The sequence below is a fragment of the Vitis vinifera genome, chromosome 14 (genome assembly GCF_030704535.1).
Source record: "Vitis vinifera cultivar Pinot Noir 40024 chromosome 14, ASM3070453v1".
NCBI classification, from domain to species: domain Eukaryota; kingdom Viridiplantae; phylum Streptophyta; class Magnoliopsida; order Vitales; family Vitaceae; genus Vitis; species Vitis vinifera.
This window is the reverse complement of record NC_081818.1, coordinates 24885445-24902430: the sequence shown is the minus strand read 5'-3', so window position 1 is coordinate 24902430 and position 16986 is coordinate 24885445. Positions and strand designations below refer to the sequence as shown.

General features: G+C 36.2%; 2 protein-coding genes across 2 annotated transcripts; one reads left to right on the top strand and one right to left on the bottom strand.

The window, feature by feature from the left end:
* Positions 1-6949: 6949 nt before the first annotated feature.
* LOC100241141 (chaperone protein ClpC3, chloroplastic-like) lies at positions 6950-9110 on the bottom strand. The gene is given in 6 exon segments (XM_019224861.1): positions 6950-8006; positions 8091-8308; positions 8394-8525; positions 8528-8620; positions 8714-8899; positions 9030-9110. Coding segments are annotated over 6 exon segments (1767 nt in total).
* Positions 9111-13596: 4486 nt separating this feature from the next.
* On the top strand, positions 13597-16073 carry LOC100242999 (secoisolariciresinol dehydrogenase). Its single transcript, XM_002275611.4, has 3 exons — positions 13597-13983; positions 14074-14148; positions 15107-16073. Exons 1-3 carry the CDS (start codon positions 13961-13963, stop codon positions 15909-15911), a joined length of 903 nt encoding a protein of 300 aa, XP_002275647.1. The 5' UTR covers positions 13597-13960; the 3' UTR covers positions 15912-16073.
* Positions 16074-16986: the final 913 nt, after the last annotated feature.

Below are 16986 nucleotides of genomic sequence, written 5' to 3'. Positions count from 1 at the left end.
ACCTACCTCAGAGGTTTGACTGGATGCAGACATCCCACTGCAGTTACTGCATCCCGAAGATATGACAGGTGTCTAAAATTGAGAGACTCCGCTCCTTTGCTTCCTAACAAAAACTACCTCAGGATGCGTATAGATAACCCCAGAGTCCATATCATAGACCACATGACCTTCTTTGCCTGCTATCACCTCTACACATGCCACCTCATCCTCCTCTGTCTTGTGAGTTAAAATGGAACCTGGAATCAAAGCTGCTCTGAGCTAGTGAAGCTACTGGATGCTGCTGAAATCCTTAATTTGGGCAGCACCTGAAATCATCACTAGAATATCTCCATTCTAAAATTCCCGGAAATTTGCTGCCTTGATTTCAACGCCGGTGTAATTGAGTGACATGACAAGTGCATGGCTTTGCATTCTAGATACCACTCTTCTTATTCAAACCCTTACATTCTCCACGTGCTAGTCGCGAGCCGAGTCCACTAACAAAATGTTTTCAATCAAACCAAGCTGGAATAATCTTCTCTTGATTACTCAATTAGTATTAGAGAATACATTCCATCGAGGTACATTTGAACACAAATAGAGACGGCGAGATGTGACTCCATTTTCAGAAATTTGGGGCGTGGACCTGAAGCAGAAATTGTATTGGCATTTGGCAGATATCCCACACGTCATATCTTCCTGAAGATAAATTAATGGGATTCAGCCATGTAGAGGTAGAATAGTGTTCCCTTCACTCAGCTTCTTCAATATCGAGAAAATCATCATCATCATCGCTATCATCTTCACTTTCTGCATCCTGATGTTCGACAATCTTTAGGTCTTTCTCAATGACACGCAACATCCGAAGCAGTCCATCATCCGTGACTTCATCACAGAAATATAGAAAAAAAGAACCTGCTCAATGGCAGACCGCATTGGAGCTGATGACTCTGGCAACAATGAGAGTGATGTCACAGCAAAGACATCCATTAATTTAAGTGTTTCATCGCCATATAACTCATCTTCACCAGAGGATTCAAGGAGATCCAAGGAAGAGAAGGCTTTCTTACAACATAGAATAAGTTCAGAGGCAGCTTCAGAGAATTCCTCAGGTCGAAGGAGTACTTGCAGCAGCAACTAGATGAGCAAGTACCTGAGGGCATGCAGTTTATTTGCTGTTGCTATGAGCCTAAAGTTTCTTTCCCGAAGACAGTTTCTTTCCACTCTGCAGAATCTACTTTCCATAGCTTGCAATTTAGTGAATGCCTTTTCATTACCACTGCCTTGAGTTGGAGCGAAGTAGGATAAAGTCCATGACAATTGACTTGCAGTTTCAAATGTCGTGAGCGGCTCCTTGATACTTGCATGTGACTTCTAGGTTCGAGTTGTTCCCTTCTGGTCTTGTATGAATACCCTCTCATTTTTCTTTCTAGCAGTGAGTATCAGACCCATGCATGCATGAGGATTAGGGTGCGGGCATGTATGACTGGCTTATGAGGGCTTGGTGAGTGGAGGTGTGTGTGGTGGATGAAGGATGGGTTGATAGCCATGAATGCATGTGGCGTGGGCTGGTGGATGATGAATAAGGAGTGGTGAAATGGGTATGAAAGAGTTTGAAGAGAGAGAAAAGGTGGTAATGTGGAATGGGTTTGATGGGTGTTGAATATGAGTTTGATGAGTATGGGGGGAAAGAGAGATGAAGGGGCTAGGCATAGAGATTCATGCATGTGAGAATAATGGGAACAAGTTGATGGATTAGGTGGTGGCAGGCTTGATGGGTGGTGATGTAATGCATGGGGGTGATGGGTATGATGAACTCATACATTGAGGAAGTCATATTTCAGTCATACTGACGAACCATGGCTGCAATATTATCTTGTAATGGTCCTCAAATGATAACTGAAATGCAGCAATCAAGACTGATGGCATTATGATGAAACCCTGCAACTTGATTTGTTATTGGGCCCACATCAAGGCTAAACATCAGAAACTCCACAACGGTAAGGCCCATGAATGACACGAGGTTTAACCGGTCCTATTTCACAAGCTTTCCTTCATAGAAAGTTTCTTTCCAAAGCAAAGGATGGCACCAGTTCTCACAATCTTCACTAATTTGACACCAATCTTCATTTGAGGCAAAATATGCAAACATTTTTCACTAACAATTGCTTCGTGGTGAACAGTAGTCGTCCTTGCCTTGTGGGTAGGACTGTCAAGGTCTTTGTTCTCCTCAATAACTCTCCAGATTTGCCGAGCATCAAATGAAGAACCTGAAGTAGATACATCGGCTGACCGATTTCCAGCAGATTGCATTGAGAGAGATGATAAGTTTATGCCATGAGCACACCTTTCACGACACCTCAGTGTATTCTCACTATTATTGCCTCGGGTTCATGAAGAGGCTATAATGGTCCTGCAAGGTCTAGAGCAAACAAGAAGGATGAGGATACAAGCTGTTCAGTCGACATCTAGGTGTCGCTATCCACAGTCATCTTCAGTCATGCATCCCAATGTAGCCTTCATACCATCCTGAGCTTTAACTATGTGTGATCGAGTTAGGAAAATCCTTATAATACAAACAGAGTTGAAACCATGCCCAGATAGTCCCATGGCGGCTTTAATCTCTGCCTCACTAGTGCCTGAGGACCCTTCATTAGTCGATGCAGTAGAGAAGAATTGCCACACTTCTATTGTCTGCGTATCTCTCTCTCGCTGGTCATGGCTTAGACCCGAGGAACAGAGACTCTGAGTGAGAGGATGAGAGGTTACCGAAGAGCTTTTGAGTTCCGTAAACCATTAATACCTCTCATGGCATCCCTAACTCTTGAATTCTGGTTCTCTGGATTATTCCATGGTCAAATCTCCTTCATTATGATCTCTTTCACTTGCTATTATGACAAGGAATAAAACAGGCTTCAAGCCACACCTGGAAATTGTGAGGAGCATAATATAGACATGTGAGAACATCCACACATGGCATGTCCCAATGGAGCCCCACCCCGTTTTACTCTCGCTGCCACCAAAGGAGAATATAGCTTTCTGTATCAATGGCAAACCCAACAGCTAGAGTAGCAACTGATGTAAACCAGGCATACGTCTTGTCCACTAAGGTCACAGATTTGAGGTAGTAAGCTAACGCGCAACCCTCTCATTCTCAAGCACAGGTCAGAACAGACAAACGATCATCCAGAGCAGATCCAAAAATGTGAACCAGAGAGCAGAGATATGGGTTGAGGCACCGGAAATAGAGGTGAGAGAGCAAGACAAAACACAACTTACTTAAAACCCAATAGATAAGGTGAGCAGAGCCATAGTGGGATCCCCTTTCATGTTGAAATCAAGGGTTCCCCAACCAGTGGTGCAACAAGACAAGTCATAACAAATATCAAGATGAAAGCATCAACAAAATTCCATCATAGGAGTGAGCCATATTCAGATAAACAATGTAAGAGAAAAGTAATACGTCATCACATGCTCAAACAATCACCCAATGCTCAGAAAATCAGAGATAACCATAGAAAAAAAAAAGATAGAAGATCAAAGAAAACAGAGTCCTGAGTGGAAATGATAAAAAAAACTACATCAAACGTACCTGGAACTGCCCTCTCAGATTTCCTTTTCTTCCTTGTTACCCTAGACTCGTCTTCCAAATGCCTGAGTTTCTTCTTCTCTCAAGCTAAACTCTCCTCCCTTAAAGCTCTAATGTCTCCTCCTTTTCTTGATATACATTCCCTGAAAAACACCTCGGTTAACCCAAAAATGGCTTTCACTTTCCTCTGGTTTTTCCCCAAAGCTCTCTAGCTTGCTCTTCCCTCAAGCTCAATCTCTCTCTGTTTTTCTCACCTTCTCTCCGTAACTCTCCCTCTCTCTCTGTTCTCTCCGGAAAACTCTAACTCTCTGGTTCTTCTCCCTCCTCTTTCCTCCAAAAAAACCCAAACAAAAGCTCTTCCTAAAAAGATCTCTAACCGCCTCTCCAAAAGTAAAAACCTGCAGCTGCCAGACGACACCACCCCCTGCACCACTACTCTGCCGCCGGCCTCACTCTCTCTCATCCGCTCCTCAAGACAACGGCCTGCAGATTCTCCTTCTAGAATCTTCTTCACCTTTACAGGTGTCTTCCCCTAATTGGTCCATCAACTCCACTATTTTGATCCTATATTGACTAATCCGGGAGTGACACGTGGCCAGAATGAGCTGCATGAAATAGCACCCAAATGGGGGGTCTACACTATGGTAAGTGCACTAATGTGTGTGATTACACATTGGATATGACCTATGATGAATCATAACGTAAAATTATTGAATTGTGTCATGATTTACCAAACTACTATATTGCATAAACTTTCAACCTTAAGATAATATTGAGTCTATGCTGAAATCAACATGAGATTTTAACTTATGGGTACAACCCTAATGTGGTCATATATACGTACAAATTGAGTCACTATTGATGAAGGCTAATGGTAACAAGTATTCTCATTAGAGGCACCATGATATCTTATGAGATTAAAACAACATGTCTCATTAGATGATCACATGTTATCATGAAATTTGTAGTCGTGATAATTCCTTAAGTGAAATTTAACAAAAAAAAAAATGTGTTTTTTAAAATAAAACTGCAAATTTTTTAAAAAATAAAACTGTATAATTTGTTTTTAAAATTTGACACTTCTTTTAAAACTATCAAATCATTTTTTAAATAAAAATATAAAATCTTCTTTAGAAAATAAAATTGAAAATATATATATTTTTTAATAAAACTAAGAAGTCTTTTTTAAAAAAAATGAAATTGGAAAACTCTTTTTAACAAAGTAAGGATAAAACCTTTTTATTTTATTATTTTCTTTAAATAATTTTGAAACTCTTTTTTCTTAAAAATAATAAATTTATAACCTTTTTTTATAAACTTGAAATAACTTTTAAGAGATAAGTTGGAGAGTTTTTTTTTATTTTATTTTATAAAATTGATGAACTTTCTTTAAATAAAGTTAAAGTCGTTTTTTGTAATATGTCTTTCCTAATAAAATCACTTTTCTAAAATAAAAATTGGATTTAAAAATAATTTTTATAAATAGAAGTTGTAAATAAAATCATTTTTCTCAAATAAAATTTGGATTGAAAATGACTTTATAAATAAAAGGCTAAAAGCATAATTTGGAATGGAATTTTTGTTCGTTTTGTAAAAACCTTTTTTAAAACAATTTGTAAAAGTGATATTCAATTAAATAAAAATTTGAATTGGATTTTTTTTTTAATGAACTAGTGAAAACCCTTTTCTTTATAAAATCACTTTTCCTAATTCAATTGATACCTTTTTAAAAATCATACAAATCTTGTTTTCAACAAAATAATAAGAAGATAATATTTCCTTTATAAATAAATTAGAAAATTCTTTTATAAATAAATTCGTAACAACTTTTTTTATATAATTTGTAAAATTTCTTCTTTTTTTTTCAAATAAAATTTTAATTGGAAGAATTTCTTAAAAATAAAATGGTAAAAATTCATTCTTTTTCTAGAAAAGGAAAATAAAAATCATTTCTTGTAAATAAAAAATTAAAAATCAACTTGAACATTTTTTTTAGTGAAATTAAATTCAATAATCCCCCTTAATAAAAACTAGAAAAATCATTTTGGAAATAAATTCCAATTTGAATAAAAATCAAATCTTTTGTAAGTAAATTGAAAGTTTGTACATAAATAAATTGAAATTACTAATATGAAATTGTTGTTAATGTAAATAAATTCTTTGGAAATTTCTTGAAATTGAATTATGATATTTGAACAATAAAATTTTCTAATTAATCTAATAAGTCATTTTGTGCAATTCTTTCATTATTTATGTTTTATATTCTTGTAATAGATATGTCGTATTTTTTTCTCAGTATTTGTGATTAATTAGTCAATTGTCATAATTTTTTTCATTTGTTTAGTAGAGATTTGTTTACTTCTCAAGGAGTTACATAGGTTTTATTTGTTATTTAAAAAAAAACAAAAAAAAATGGTAAACTCCAAATTTAAAAAAAAAAATCAATTTTTCACAATAAAAAATAAGTCTCACCATCCAGTGAAACACACATAAAAAAATGCAGGTGCACAAAGTAGTCTAAAGTTCTTTATCACACTACTTCCCCTATTTGTCCATCTGGCAAAAAATTGAACACATAGACTACTTGCTTGAACATAGGAATGGCAACGGAGCGGATTCGGGACGGGTCGCTCCCATCCCAACCCCGCCCCATTTATTCAAAACAATTCCAATCCCCCGTCCCATTTAAAAAATTAAACGGGACGGGGTATAATAAATTCTCATACCCGCCCCGTCCCGTCCCATTTAACTTCTTTTTTTTTAATTTTAATTTTTTTTAAAAAAAAATTACTTTTAAAAATTTTAATCACATTAAAATAAATATATTTTATAAATAATTAAATTATTATATATTTATAACTTATTTTATTAAAAATATATTATTATTATCTATCTATATATTAAAAATAGTAAAATAAAATTTAAATTTAATTTAATTTTATATATAATCGGGGCGGGACGGAGCAACACCCGAACCCGCTCCGGGTTTTTAAAAAAATTTTAAACCCGTCTCAAACCCGTTTATTAAAATTGAATCTCGTCCCATTAGGAGCGGGGCACGGCGAGTACCCGAAAAAAAACCCGCTCCATTGCCATCCCTACTTAAACAATATTTCACTTTCCTCTTATCACCAATATTTTACTTTTCATTATCCCTTTTTCTTGTCTTTCTAATTGTTGTCAAATGTCAATTTTTTTTTTTTGTAATTAAATCTAAAAAATATATTATTTGATGGACTATTTTGTAAATTTATATTAATTTATTATAAGAAAAATAAAATGCTAGAAATCATAAATATGTTTATCTCCATAATATATCAATAACCAAGAGCGGTTAGATCCTTTTTATTCGCAACTTCGTCCCCTTGCTCTATGAGTTTATTATATGCCTATTGACACTGTATCTCCCTCGACAATGGTTCCTTCGAGGATCATATCAGCCACCTTGTCTTCCAAGAGACTAACAATGGCCCTTCTCAATGGCCTTGCTCCATACCCCGGGCTGAATCCTTCTTCAACCAGCTTCTCCTTCAGCTCCTCAGTTACTTCCACATTTATATTCTTGGCCTCTTCAAACCTTGTATACACTTCTTCCAGTCTTATATCTACGATCTCCCTCAGCTGAGGCTTTGACAACTGCTTGAACACAATCACTTCGTCTAACCTGTTCAAGAACTCCGGCAGGAAATTTTTCTTCAATTCTTCAGCTACTAGGTTTTTGACCTGCTCAAATCCTAGTTGAATTTTGGTCTGGGTAATCAGGCTGCCTCCAATATTTGATGTCATTATGATAAGGGTGTTCTTGAAATCAACTGTTCGGCCTTTGCCGTCTGTTAGCCGTCCATCGTCCAGAATCTGAAGCATTACATTCATCACATCTCGATGAGCTTTTTCAATCTCATCAAACAGAACTAAATTGTAGGGCCGACGCCGGACGGCCTCTGTCAGCTGGCCTCCTTCATCGTGGCCGACGTAGCCTGGTGGCGAGCCACATAGTCTCGACACCGTGTGCTTTTCCATGTATTCGCTCATATCTATCCTCACCATTGCTTCTTTGGACCCAAAGTATTCTAGAGCAATTAATTTAGCAAGTTCTGTTTTCCCAACACCGGTAGGGCCTGTGAATAAGAAGCTTGCTATTGGGCGTGTGGGGTCCCTTATGCCGGCACCATCTCTGCGAAGGGCCCGACATATTGCTTTGACAGCATCATCCTGGCCGATAATACTTTCTCTGGGTGTTTCTTCCATGTCAACGAGCTTCATCAATTCTTTAGCAGAAAGTTTCTCTAGGGGGATTCCAGTCCGGGAAGAGATGATATGCTGTATGTCCATCTCTGTGATGGTGGGAATCTTGGTAGACATTCGTGGTTGATGAAGTTGGACACGAGCCCCAGCCTCGTCAATCAAGTCTATAGCTTTGTCAGGAAGGTAGTATTCACTGAAAAATATAGAAAATAAAATATGGTTTATTAGGAAAATAGTCATGGAACAGATTTGAGTATCATAATTTGAATAGAACAACCTGATGTATTGGCTTGACAAACGTGCAGCAGCGATTAATGCATTGTCTGAATACTGGACATGGTGGTGAGCTTCATACTTTTTGCTTAGACCTTTCAGAATCTCAATGGCATCTTCAACTGATGGCTCGGGGACATCTACTGGCTGAAAACGCCTCTTCAAAGCCGGGTCTTTTTCGATATACTTCACGTATTCATCTACGGTTGTAGCTGCAATGCACTGAAACAAAGAGATTGAGTTGAGCTAGTTTCTAGTTTCTACTATTGCTTATGGATACTGGAGAGGAACCATATGAAACTAATACCTTTAGCTCTCCCTTGGCAAGTGCTGGTTTCAATATGTTAGCAGCATCTAACGCCTGGCCTCCAGATCCTGCGCCAACCAGTGTGTGTGCCTCATCTATGAAGAGTATTATTTCTCCTTCACTTCCTTTCACAGTTTCACTTCATCAACCACATTCATCAATCTTGCTTCAAATTCTCCTCTATTTGATGATCCTGCAATGAGACGGCTTATGTCCAAAGAGAATACCTGTAAAACAGAGCTAGTTATTAGGGAATTAATCTACGCTACAAATATTATCTAATAATCTACTTTATATAGCTCTGGAGTATGGTAATTAACCTTCTTCTGCAAGAGTTTGAATGGGGCTCTGGACTTTGCAATGTCCTGTGCAAACCCTTCTGCAATCACTGTTTTCCCAACACCAGGATCACCAATGAGACATGGGTTATTTTTTCTTCTCTTGCACAGTATCTGCATAACTCGCTCTATCTGCATTTGGCGTCCCATTACTGGGTCTAATTTATTCTTCAAAATAGTTCATACACCCACAGAAACAACAAAAGATGTTAGGAAGTATAGTACTGCATTAAGTCATACTGAAATTTGGGAGAGAGATTGCGTAGGGAATGCCTATGGGGGTATTGGGGAAGATTACCTGTTCAGCCAGTTTGGTCAAGTCTGTGCCATATTTGTTAAGCATATCGGTCTTAAAAGTCTTCTGCTCAAGCTTCTCCATTGTTCTGTGTGTTGAATATTTTTTTCTGAGAGAAGTATGGGTATAAAGAATGTTGCTACTTTCTTCTGTTTTATAGCATAAAAGTACTACCGAATGTCATCAAATCCAATGCTGCATTAGAGGAACCACCAGTTTCCAACACCATTAATTGCTTGGGATTCCGAAGAGTGTGTAGCTAAACAAGGTAAACAGTGATCAGTCTCCTAGTTTTCTTCTACAAGTACGTGCTGTCCCCTTGGCTTCCATTACATTTATCACAATTGCTTCTTTACTGGACTCAAATGAGTTGTGTTGCTTGGGTACCTTACAAGTTCTGTCTATGACAAGAGAATATCCTTGTTTGCTAGCAACTGTGAATTGCAGAAGAACCAATGCCTTTTTATATTCATAACAGCTTGAGAGATTTGAAACTTTTGGATGTTGGCCTTCAAGCCAGGCTATAATGACTGTCTCTGTCTGTATTCTCTCTCAGGATGATCTGGGCCAAGTTAACTTACAAGAAACTAACAATGCTCCTCTTCAATGGCCTAGCTCCATAGTTGGGACTTTATGATCTTTTTCAAACAACTTATTTGTAGTTACATATTTCCACGCCTGCATACACAAATGCACAGTAATTGGGGAAGAAAAATGTTGGGTATATTTGTTAACTTTTGTTTTTTACTTTTAAAATTATAAATTTAAAAATAAATAAATAAATAAATAAGTATCATGTTTTGGGTGGGGATGTGGGGATGAGGTTCTTGTCATTTAGCACTTAATTTTTATTTATTTATTAAAAAAAAGATAGATGTAAAGAGATATTTACCTTCCCAAAAATATTGATTAAGAAAAATGATTTTTCTAGCATTTGGCTTCATCATGTAAAAATCAAAAGAAAATCAAATATGATTAATTAAAAATTTATACATTTTAAATTATTTAATGTTCATATTAGGAGAGGAAAAATAAATATAAAAAGTTTGAAATAATATATAAAAATAATTTATTAATTTTAAATCTAATTTTTATTTTTTATATTTTTTTATATATATATTTTTTTTGTAATTTTTAAAAATCAAATATACTAGTAAATATATTTAACATCTCTTTGTAACTTTGTATGATTATTATTTTGATCTACTTTTAGAAAGGTAAAAATTATTTTTTTAATTCAATATCAACTTTTTTCTTATGTGTTTGACTTGAACACGATATCAACTTTATAAGTGTTTAAATGATTTTATTAAAAGAATTTTCACTTCAGAAAAAAATTAATTTAAAAATGATAACAGTATTACTCTTGAGACCTTTTTTAGTGAAATAAAAATTAATGAAGAAATCGAATGTTTTGAGAGCTTTTAGATCTAGCACTAAAACACTCATTCTTGTAGGTTATATTTGATTTTGGAAAGTATTAAGGAAATAAAAATAAAACGTTAATAAAAATGGTTTTTTTATATTTGGTTTCAATATAAAAAATATAAAAGAAAATCAAATACAATTAAAATTATTAAAAATTTATATATTTTTAAATTATTTAATCTTTAAGTAAAAAAATGAAAAATAAGTTATATGAGTTTGAAATAACACATAAAATAATTTATTGATTTTAATCTTGTTTTGTTATTTTCCTTTCTTCTTTTTTTTTTCCTCTCATTTTCCCTCGTATTTTCCCAAACCAAACATAGTTTTAGAATTCTAAGAGTTTCAAAGTGACCATTGTTCCCACCATGATAAAAACAAGCAAAGATTGCTTTAATTGGAGAAGAATTGTATCTAATAGCGGTTCTTCAAAACAAGCGGAGAGTGATTTCATTGTTTGACTTCTAATCTAGTAGGGCATTCTTTAAATTGATCATAGATTAATGATCTTTTCATTTGGCTTTCAACCCAATCTTACTGTCATCCGTGAAAAGACAAAGAGTTAAACAAGAAATTCTCGTACTCATCCCATTTAAATTTTCCATCACAACATGAATAAGAATACGTTTATATAAATGAGATAGAATCGGGATAAGAATAACCTATCTAGACCCACCCATCCCATTATTCTTCCTAATTTTAATGGTTTGACATCCATCTCAAACATAGTTTCCTTTGTTTCCTCTCATGAAACAATTATTAAGGACGGATTGGGAAGTGCAGGAGGGTAAAAAGCAATCAATCTCCTAGCTTTTTATGTAATTAATTAAGCACCTTCTTATTAACTTTTCCCTTCTTCGTGGTAAATTTCAACGGGATCCACATGCACCGGCTACAACGTGTCACATGCCAGCTCTGCCACCCATCGTTAACAACCTTCTGTTGGTATTCCTCCTTATACCCCCTTACCTTACCTATGAGGTCCTTCTCACCTTTCCTTTTTCTTAAATTCGCCATGGAACAACCTGACTTTACAACAACCCCTTCTCTCTCCTATCTTTGTCTTATTATTAATGTGGTAAAAAAATTAATATTTTCGTCCAATCACCAGTTGCCCTCTAAGAACATGATCAGTGAGAGGAAAAAGAATATCCATTTTTTTTTTATTATCATAGTATTTAATTATCCCATGATTTATGTAGTTGTGAGCAGACGTTCATGTCTTGTTAGGTGTACCTAAACTGGAGATGACACCGTGTCTGGAACAAGAGAGCTGGATCTGACCTGTCCAAAAATAAAATAATTTTTTTATAGAATTTCCCAACTGTCAATTATTTATTACATTTAAATTTTATTAGGCAACGATCAACCACGTTTGATTACGGAATATTGAAGTCAATATTTTGTATCTCCAGAATCTTGCCAAGTGGGCTGGGCTTTGTTTCTGGATGATATTTGTGGGCCGTAGAGCCCAGGATGGTTTACTCCCCTGGTCAGGGGATCCATTAATTAGTGACCACGTGTCAAGTTGACAACGACTTACTGATTGGATATGTCGAAGCAGGTTCCATGCAGGACCACGTGGATCCACGTGAAAAGCCATGAAATAGCAAGGGCTCACACACACGGAATCCCAACCCCTTCCGTTAAATCGGAAAAAAAATGAGGCCCATTCCAGCACCATGATGATACGTAACCCCACATGTATGATCCAAAGGACGCACAATCACCAAAGTGCTCGAACTTAATTTTAATGATAGAGAGTGCTTAATCTAATCCCCAACCAACCCCTCACTTTGTGGAATCATTTTGGGTGTCTAAGGCTTGTCTCCAAAACCTCAATAAAAGGACAACCTTCTATTTTTCTTAATTACATGATTCTATTTATTTTATATGTTTTGCTATTTTCTCCAACCGACCACCCTATTATGAATTATCTCCTCATCTTATAATATACCATGAGAGCTATTTTTATCGGTGTGCCAATAGAAGTTTTGATAATAATTTGTCATGTAAGTGAAAATTTTAATGTTAAAAATATTAATTTAAGAATACAAGAATAAAATAATCGAATAAAAGTTTTAATATAGTTCGACTGACCTTACCTACATTCATAAATGAAATATGATAAAATTATATATAATTATTAAGTTTTAAAACACATCTTATATTTTCTTTCATATCATCATCCAAATTATACATATACTCTATACAAGTTCATTTTCATCTCATAATTTTTTTTTTTTTAATTTAAAATATTAATATAATATTATAATAATATATCCATTTAAAAAATGTTCTATATAATCCATGTACTCCTCTTTAATGATGGGATTTGCTGCACGCAACAATCTTCGCCCTTTATTCATAATCCTATCCTCTGCGCTTTTCGTTACGAAAAGCAATAAAAGAGTTCCCTCTCAAATCTCCTTTCATAACAAAAAGTGAAAAAGGCCTCACACTCTTCGGGAGTAGTTAGTTGTTACCCACCTGTCACCAGAAAATTATCTGACAGAACATAAATGGATTATGAATGTGTACAGCAGATGGGGGGCAGTGAATCCAACATCCCTGATCTCTAAACTCATATCCAGAGCCCATCGAACGGCCCACATCCCTCCATCATCTCATCACCGAACCACCCTTGAGATTCAGAGCTTCGGAATTGCTGGGTGGTAGGTGCCGGCCTGCCGGGTACCCATACTGATGGCAGTTACTGTGAAAGTGTGGCGAATTTTACCTTTTGCTGAGAGCCCTTGTCAACAGCAATCAATAGAAGTAGTGCACCATTGAAGAAAAGAGATCCCAACACGGAATGGCCTGTAGCCTGTAGGCTACCCTTTTGTAGGTTTTGTAGGTTTACTTTGACCTTTATTTTATCCATCACCGATTCACCATAATATATATTCATGAATAAAGTTAAAATAATAAATAGTCGGTCCAATGAATTTAATTGGGAGGAAAGAATCAAATCTCGCTGATGATATGTGTACTTCTTTTGACTTGCATATATCACAATATTATTTGCGTAAAATCCACTCCCACTATGGTGTCCCCGGTCGCCGCCGGTTGACGGTTTTTCTTAAATATTTTAAAGATAGGCAAAATAAAGACAAGTTACGATTCGTTGATTAAGATCAAAGTTTTATAGATCGGGAGGACGGGACCCAATTATAATAATGGGCTATGAATCTGTCAAAGACAAATTGTCACCTTAGATAGTAGATCCTGCGATGATATATACCAAATTCCGTGGAAAAGAAAAGGAAAAAAAAGGGGGGAAAAAAGGGGTTGAGTTGTGATCATTAAATAGGACAGGTCCTTGGTGGTGCGAGTCTTCTTCAAGTCGGCTCTCTCTGCATGGAAATGTGTGTCCAGTACAGCTGCGAAGACGTTATTCATCTCCGTCTTTAAGTTCCCTCCCTTTTGTTTCTCTGTTTAAGGGTTAAGCTCTTCCAACGGCCTGAGATCCGCCGGAGTGTCTCTCTCGCTCACTGCCCGCCGACATGGTGCTCAGATCGTTATCCAGGTCTGCACACAACAGTTTCTCTCTTTCTACTTGTCCGCTTTCCTTCACTCCCTCTAGGTTTTGAAGTCGATTATTTGTCTGATTCTTCAGAGAAGTCAAGTGGATTTGCGGTGATTTGCTCCGAAATAGCGTGAGATTTGCTTCGACGACCAGCAGCGGTGGAAGGTGAGAGCTCATGATCGACTTTTTATTCATATTATTTTACCTGCTGTTAACCCCGTAATGGTGTTTCTTGCTCTGAAACAAACCAACCGCTTGGATGCAGCAGCAAAGGTAGGGGTGTTATAGTAATATAAATGTTTCTCGTTTCTCAGTCTGGTGAGGCTGGTTACCACCCCCCTCAGCAAATTTTTAGAGGAAGGTTTATTTATTTTATTTTTTTTAATAAAAAAAGAAAAAAGAAAAGACAAATGTTCTGAAGTTCCCTTAATTGGGTAGTCCTTTTCCTACCTCCAAGTGTGACAAGTAATCAGAATGTGTAACATGGTCATAGCCTATATCTAGGAAAGTTCCCTTAATTCGTTGTGAGTGGTCCCTTTTCTATCATCAAACGTGACAAGTAATTAATCAAACGGTTAACATTTTTACAAGTAATTAATCAAATGTGCAAGAACTTGTAAATTAAAAGTCAACCACATACACCATCCACTTCCAGGTTTTGGACCCCAGATTTTCATTTTTCTTCTATAAATAATGAATAATTAATTTATAATATATAGTTTGAGACGTGATTACTTTTCCACTGCTGCTTGAAATGCGCCAGATTTCAGGGCTGTGTCCAACTTTCTTAGCATGAAACAGGTCATCAACGTCGGTCACTATTGATTATGCCTGCCCTTCTGTCTTTGACATTTGGTTATCAGTCACATTGTCTTGGGTGGATCCGGAGAAAGTTCGGTATGGTCCACACAATTATCCACCAAAAATAATTCATCCGATTGATGGTTTTGATGGGTCGACAGATAGTATTATTATCCTTATTCTCATCATGAATCATGAAAATTCGTTTCTTCTTCATGTTCCTTAGCTAGCTTTTGTCTAGAGAAGACGACCAGTTTTGTCTTTTATCCCATATTTTCGGATGGAAGGGGATTGATTGAAACTCTGTTTGCTCTCAACCCAGGCTACAAGGCAAAGTAGCTATGATAACAGGAGGAGCAAGTGGGCTTGGAAGGGCTGCAGCCTCTGAGTTCATCCAACATGGAGCCCAAGTCATTATTGCTGACGTTGATTCACAACAAGGCCCACAAGTCGCCAAGTTTTTGGGCCCACAGGCCCAGTTTGTCTGCTGCGATGTTTCGGTTGAGGCCCAAGTAGCAGAAGCAGTAGACACTGCCATGGCTAGCCATGGAAAACTGGACATAATGTTCAATAACGCTGGAATAGCAGGCAAGGCGATCCCACCGGGCATTGCTGATCTAGACCTAGCGGAGTTTGATCGGGTCATGGGTGTCAACGTTCGGGGTGCCATTGCGGGGATTAAGCATGCCGCCCGGGTTATGATCCCAGTGGGCTCAGGTTCCATTCTATGCACAGCTAGCATTAGTGGGCTAATGGGTGGGCTTGGCCCGCATCCGTACTCCATATCCAAATTTGCTATTCCCGGAATTGTGAAGGCCATATCATATGAGTTATGCCAGTATGGGGTTAGGATCAATTGTATATCACCATCTCCTATTCCCACACCGCAGGTGGTGAGCCAATTATCGATGTTCTACCCGGGTGCGACGCAAGAACAGATAGCGAAAATAGTGAATGGATTGGGGGAGCTGAAGGGGACGAAGTGTGAAGAAAGTGACATAGCTCATGCAGCCTTGTACTTGGCATCTGATGAAGCAAAATATGTAACAGGACATAACCTGGTGGTGGATGGAGGATTCACATGCTTTAAAACTCTTGGGTTTCCTTCTCCTGATCAGGTTGTGTAGTGTCATGATCTTCTTTCTTCACATTTCTCTTTTTTCCGCATATGGTTGATCATTGTTTTGCCTACCTTTTTTGTAACTTTGAAGGAACAGATTTGTGTTGAAAATTTGGAATTTGTCTCATAAACACAGCAAGAAATAAATACAAAATAGCATTACTATCAAGTCAATAATACAAGGCACGCCTTGGCTAACTGCAACATGTCAACTTCGGCTATTTTGGTTGTAGAGAAATCTGAAACCGTCCTCTGTTTGGTTGCAGAGAAAACAAGTACATCGTGAAAAATTGGCCGCTTCTCCAATAGGTCTCTCCCTTCATCCAATGACAATAAATCCTCTTGATGCAAATCCAAGGGTTAGAAATGTTTTTCAATGTTCAATTAATCATTCAATGGCTCGATTTGAATTTAGATGCAATCCAACGGTTGAAAATATTATACAGCATTCTTTGACCTTCCAACTGCCATTTTGGGTCAAATGTTTTCTATGAATTCCTCATTTTCATCTCATTCAATCCACAATTCATGGAAAGGATCTCAAAAATTCATAAATTTGGGAGTTGTGGTTAAATGTCACCAATTATAAGATACATATATTTTTTTTATAATAAATTAAATAACTTTAATTTGTGTGTTATCACTTGTTTTCTCTCTCTCTCTTTTTTTATTTGAAGTTTTTTTTTTTAACATTTTTATGAGTTTTCCATGAATTTTCATTTTATTGATATATTTTTTTTCAAATTACCCTCTAATATTTTAAATATTTTTTTGAAATTCTTATAAAATTGAATTATGGATATATTGTATCCTTTGAGCATGTGAAAAAAAAAAGGTCAAAATCTTTCCGGAATTATCAATGCCAAAATGGAGAGGCTTTGTTACAATACTTTATTCAATTAGAGTTAAAAATTAAAGTCAAACTCATGATTTTTTTTTATAAAAAATATTAATATTGAGAAAATTTTATTAAATTTGAAAAAAAAAATTGTATGAATCAAAATGAAATTTTTACAAGAAACAATATTTTTCTAATTTTTATATTAAATTTATTTTTAAACTTTGCTTTTTTTAAAAAAAAA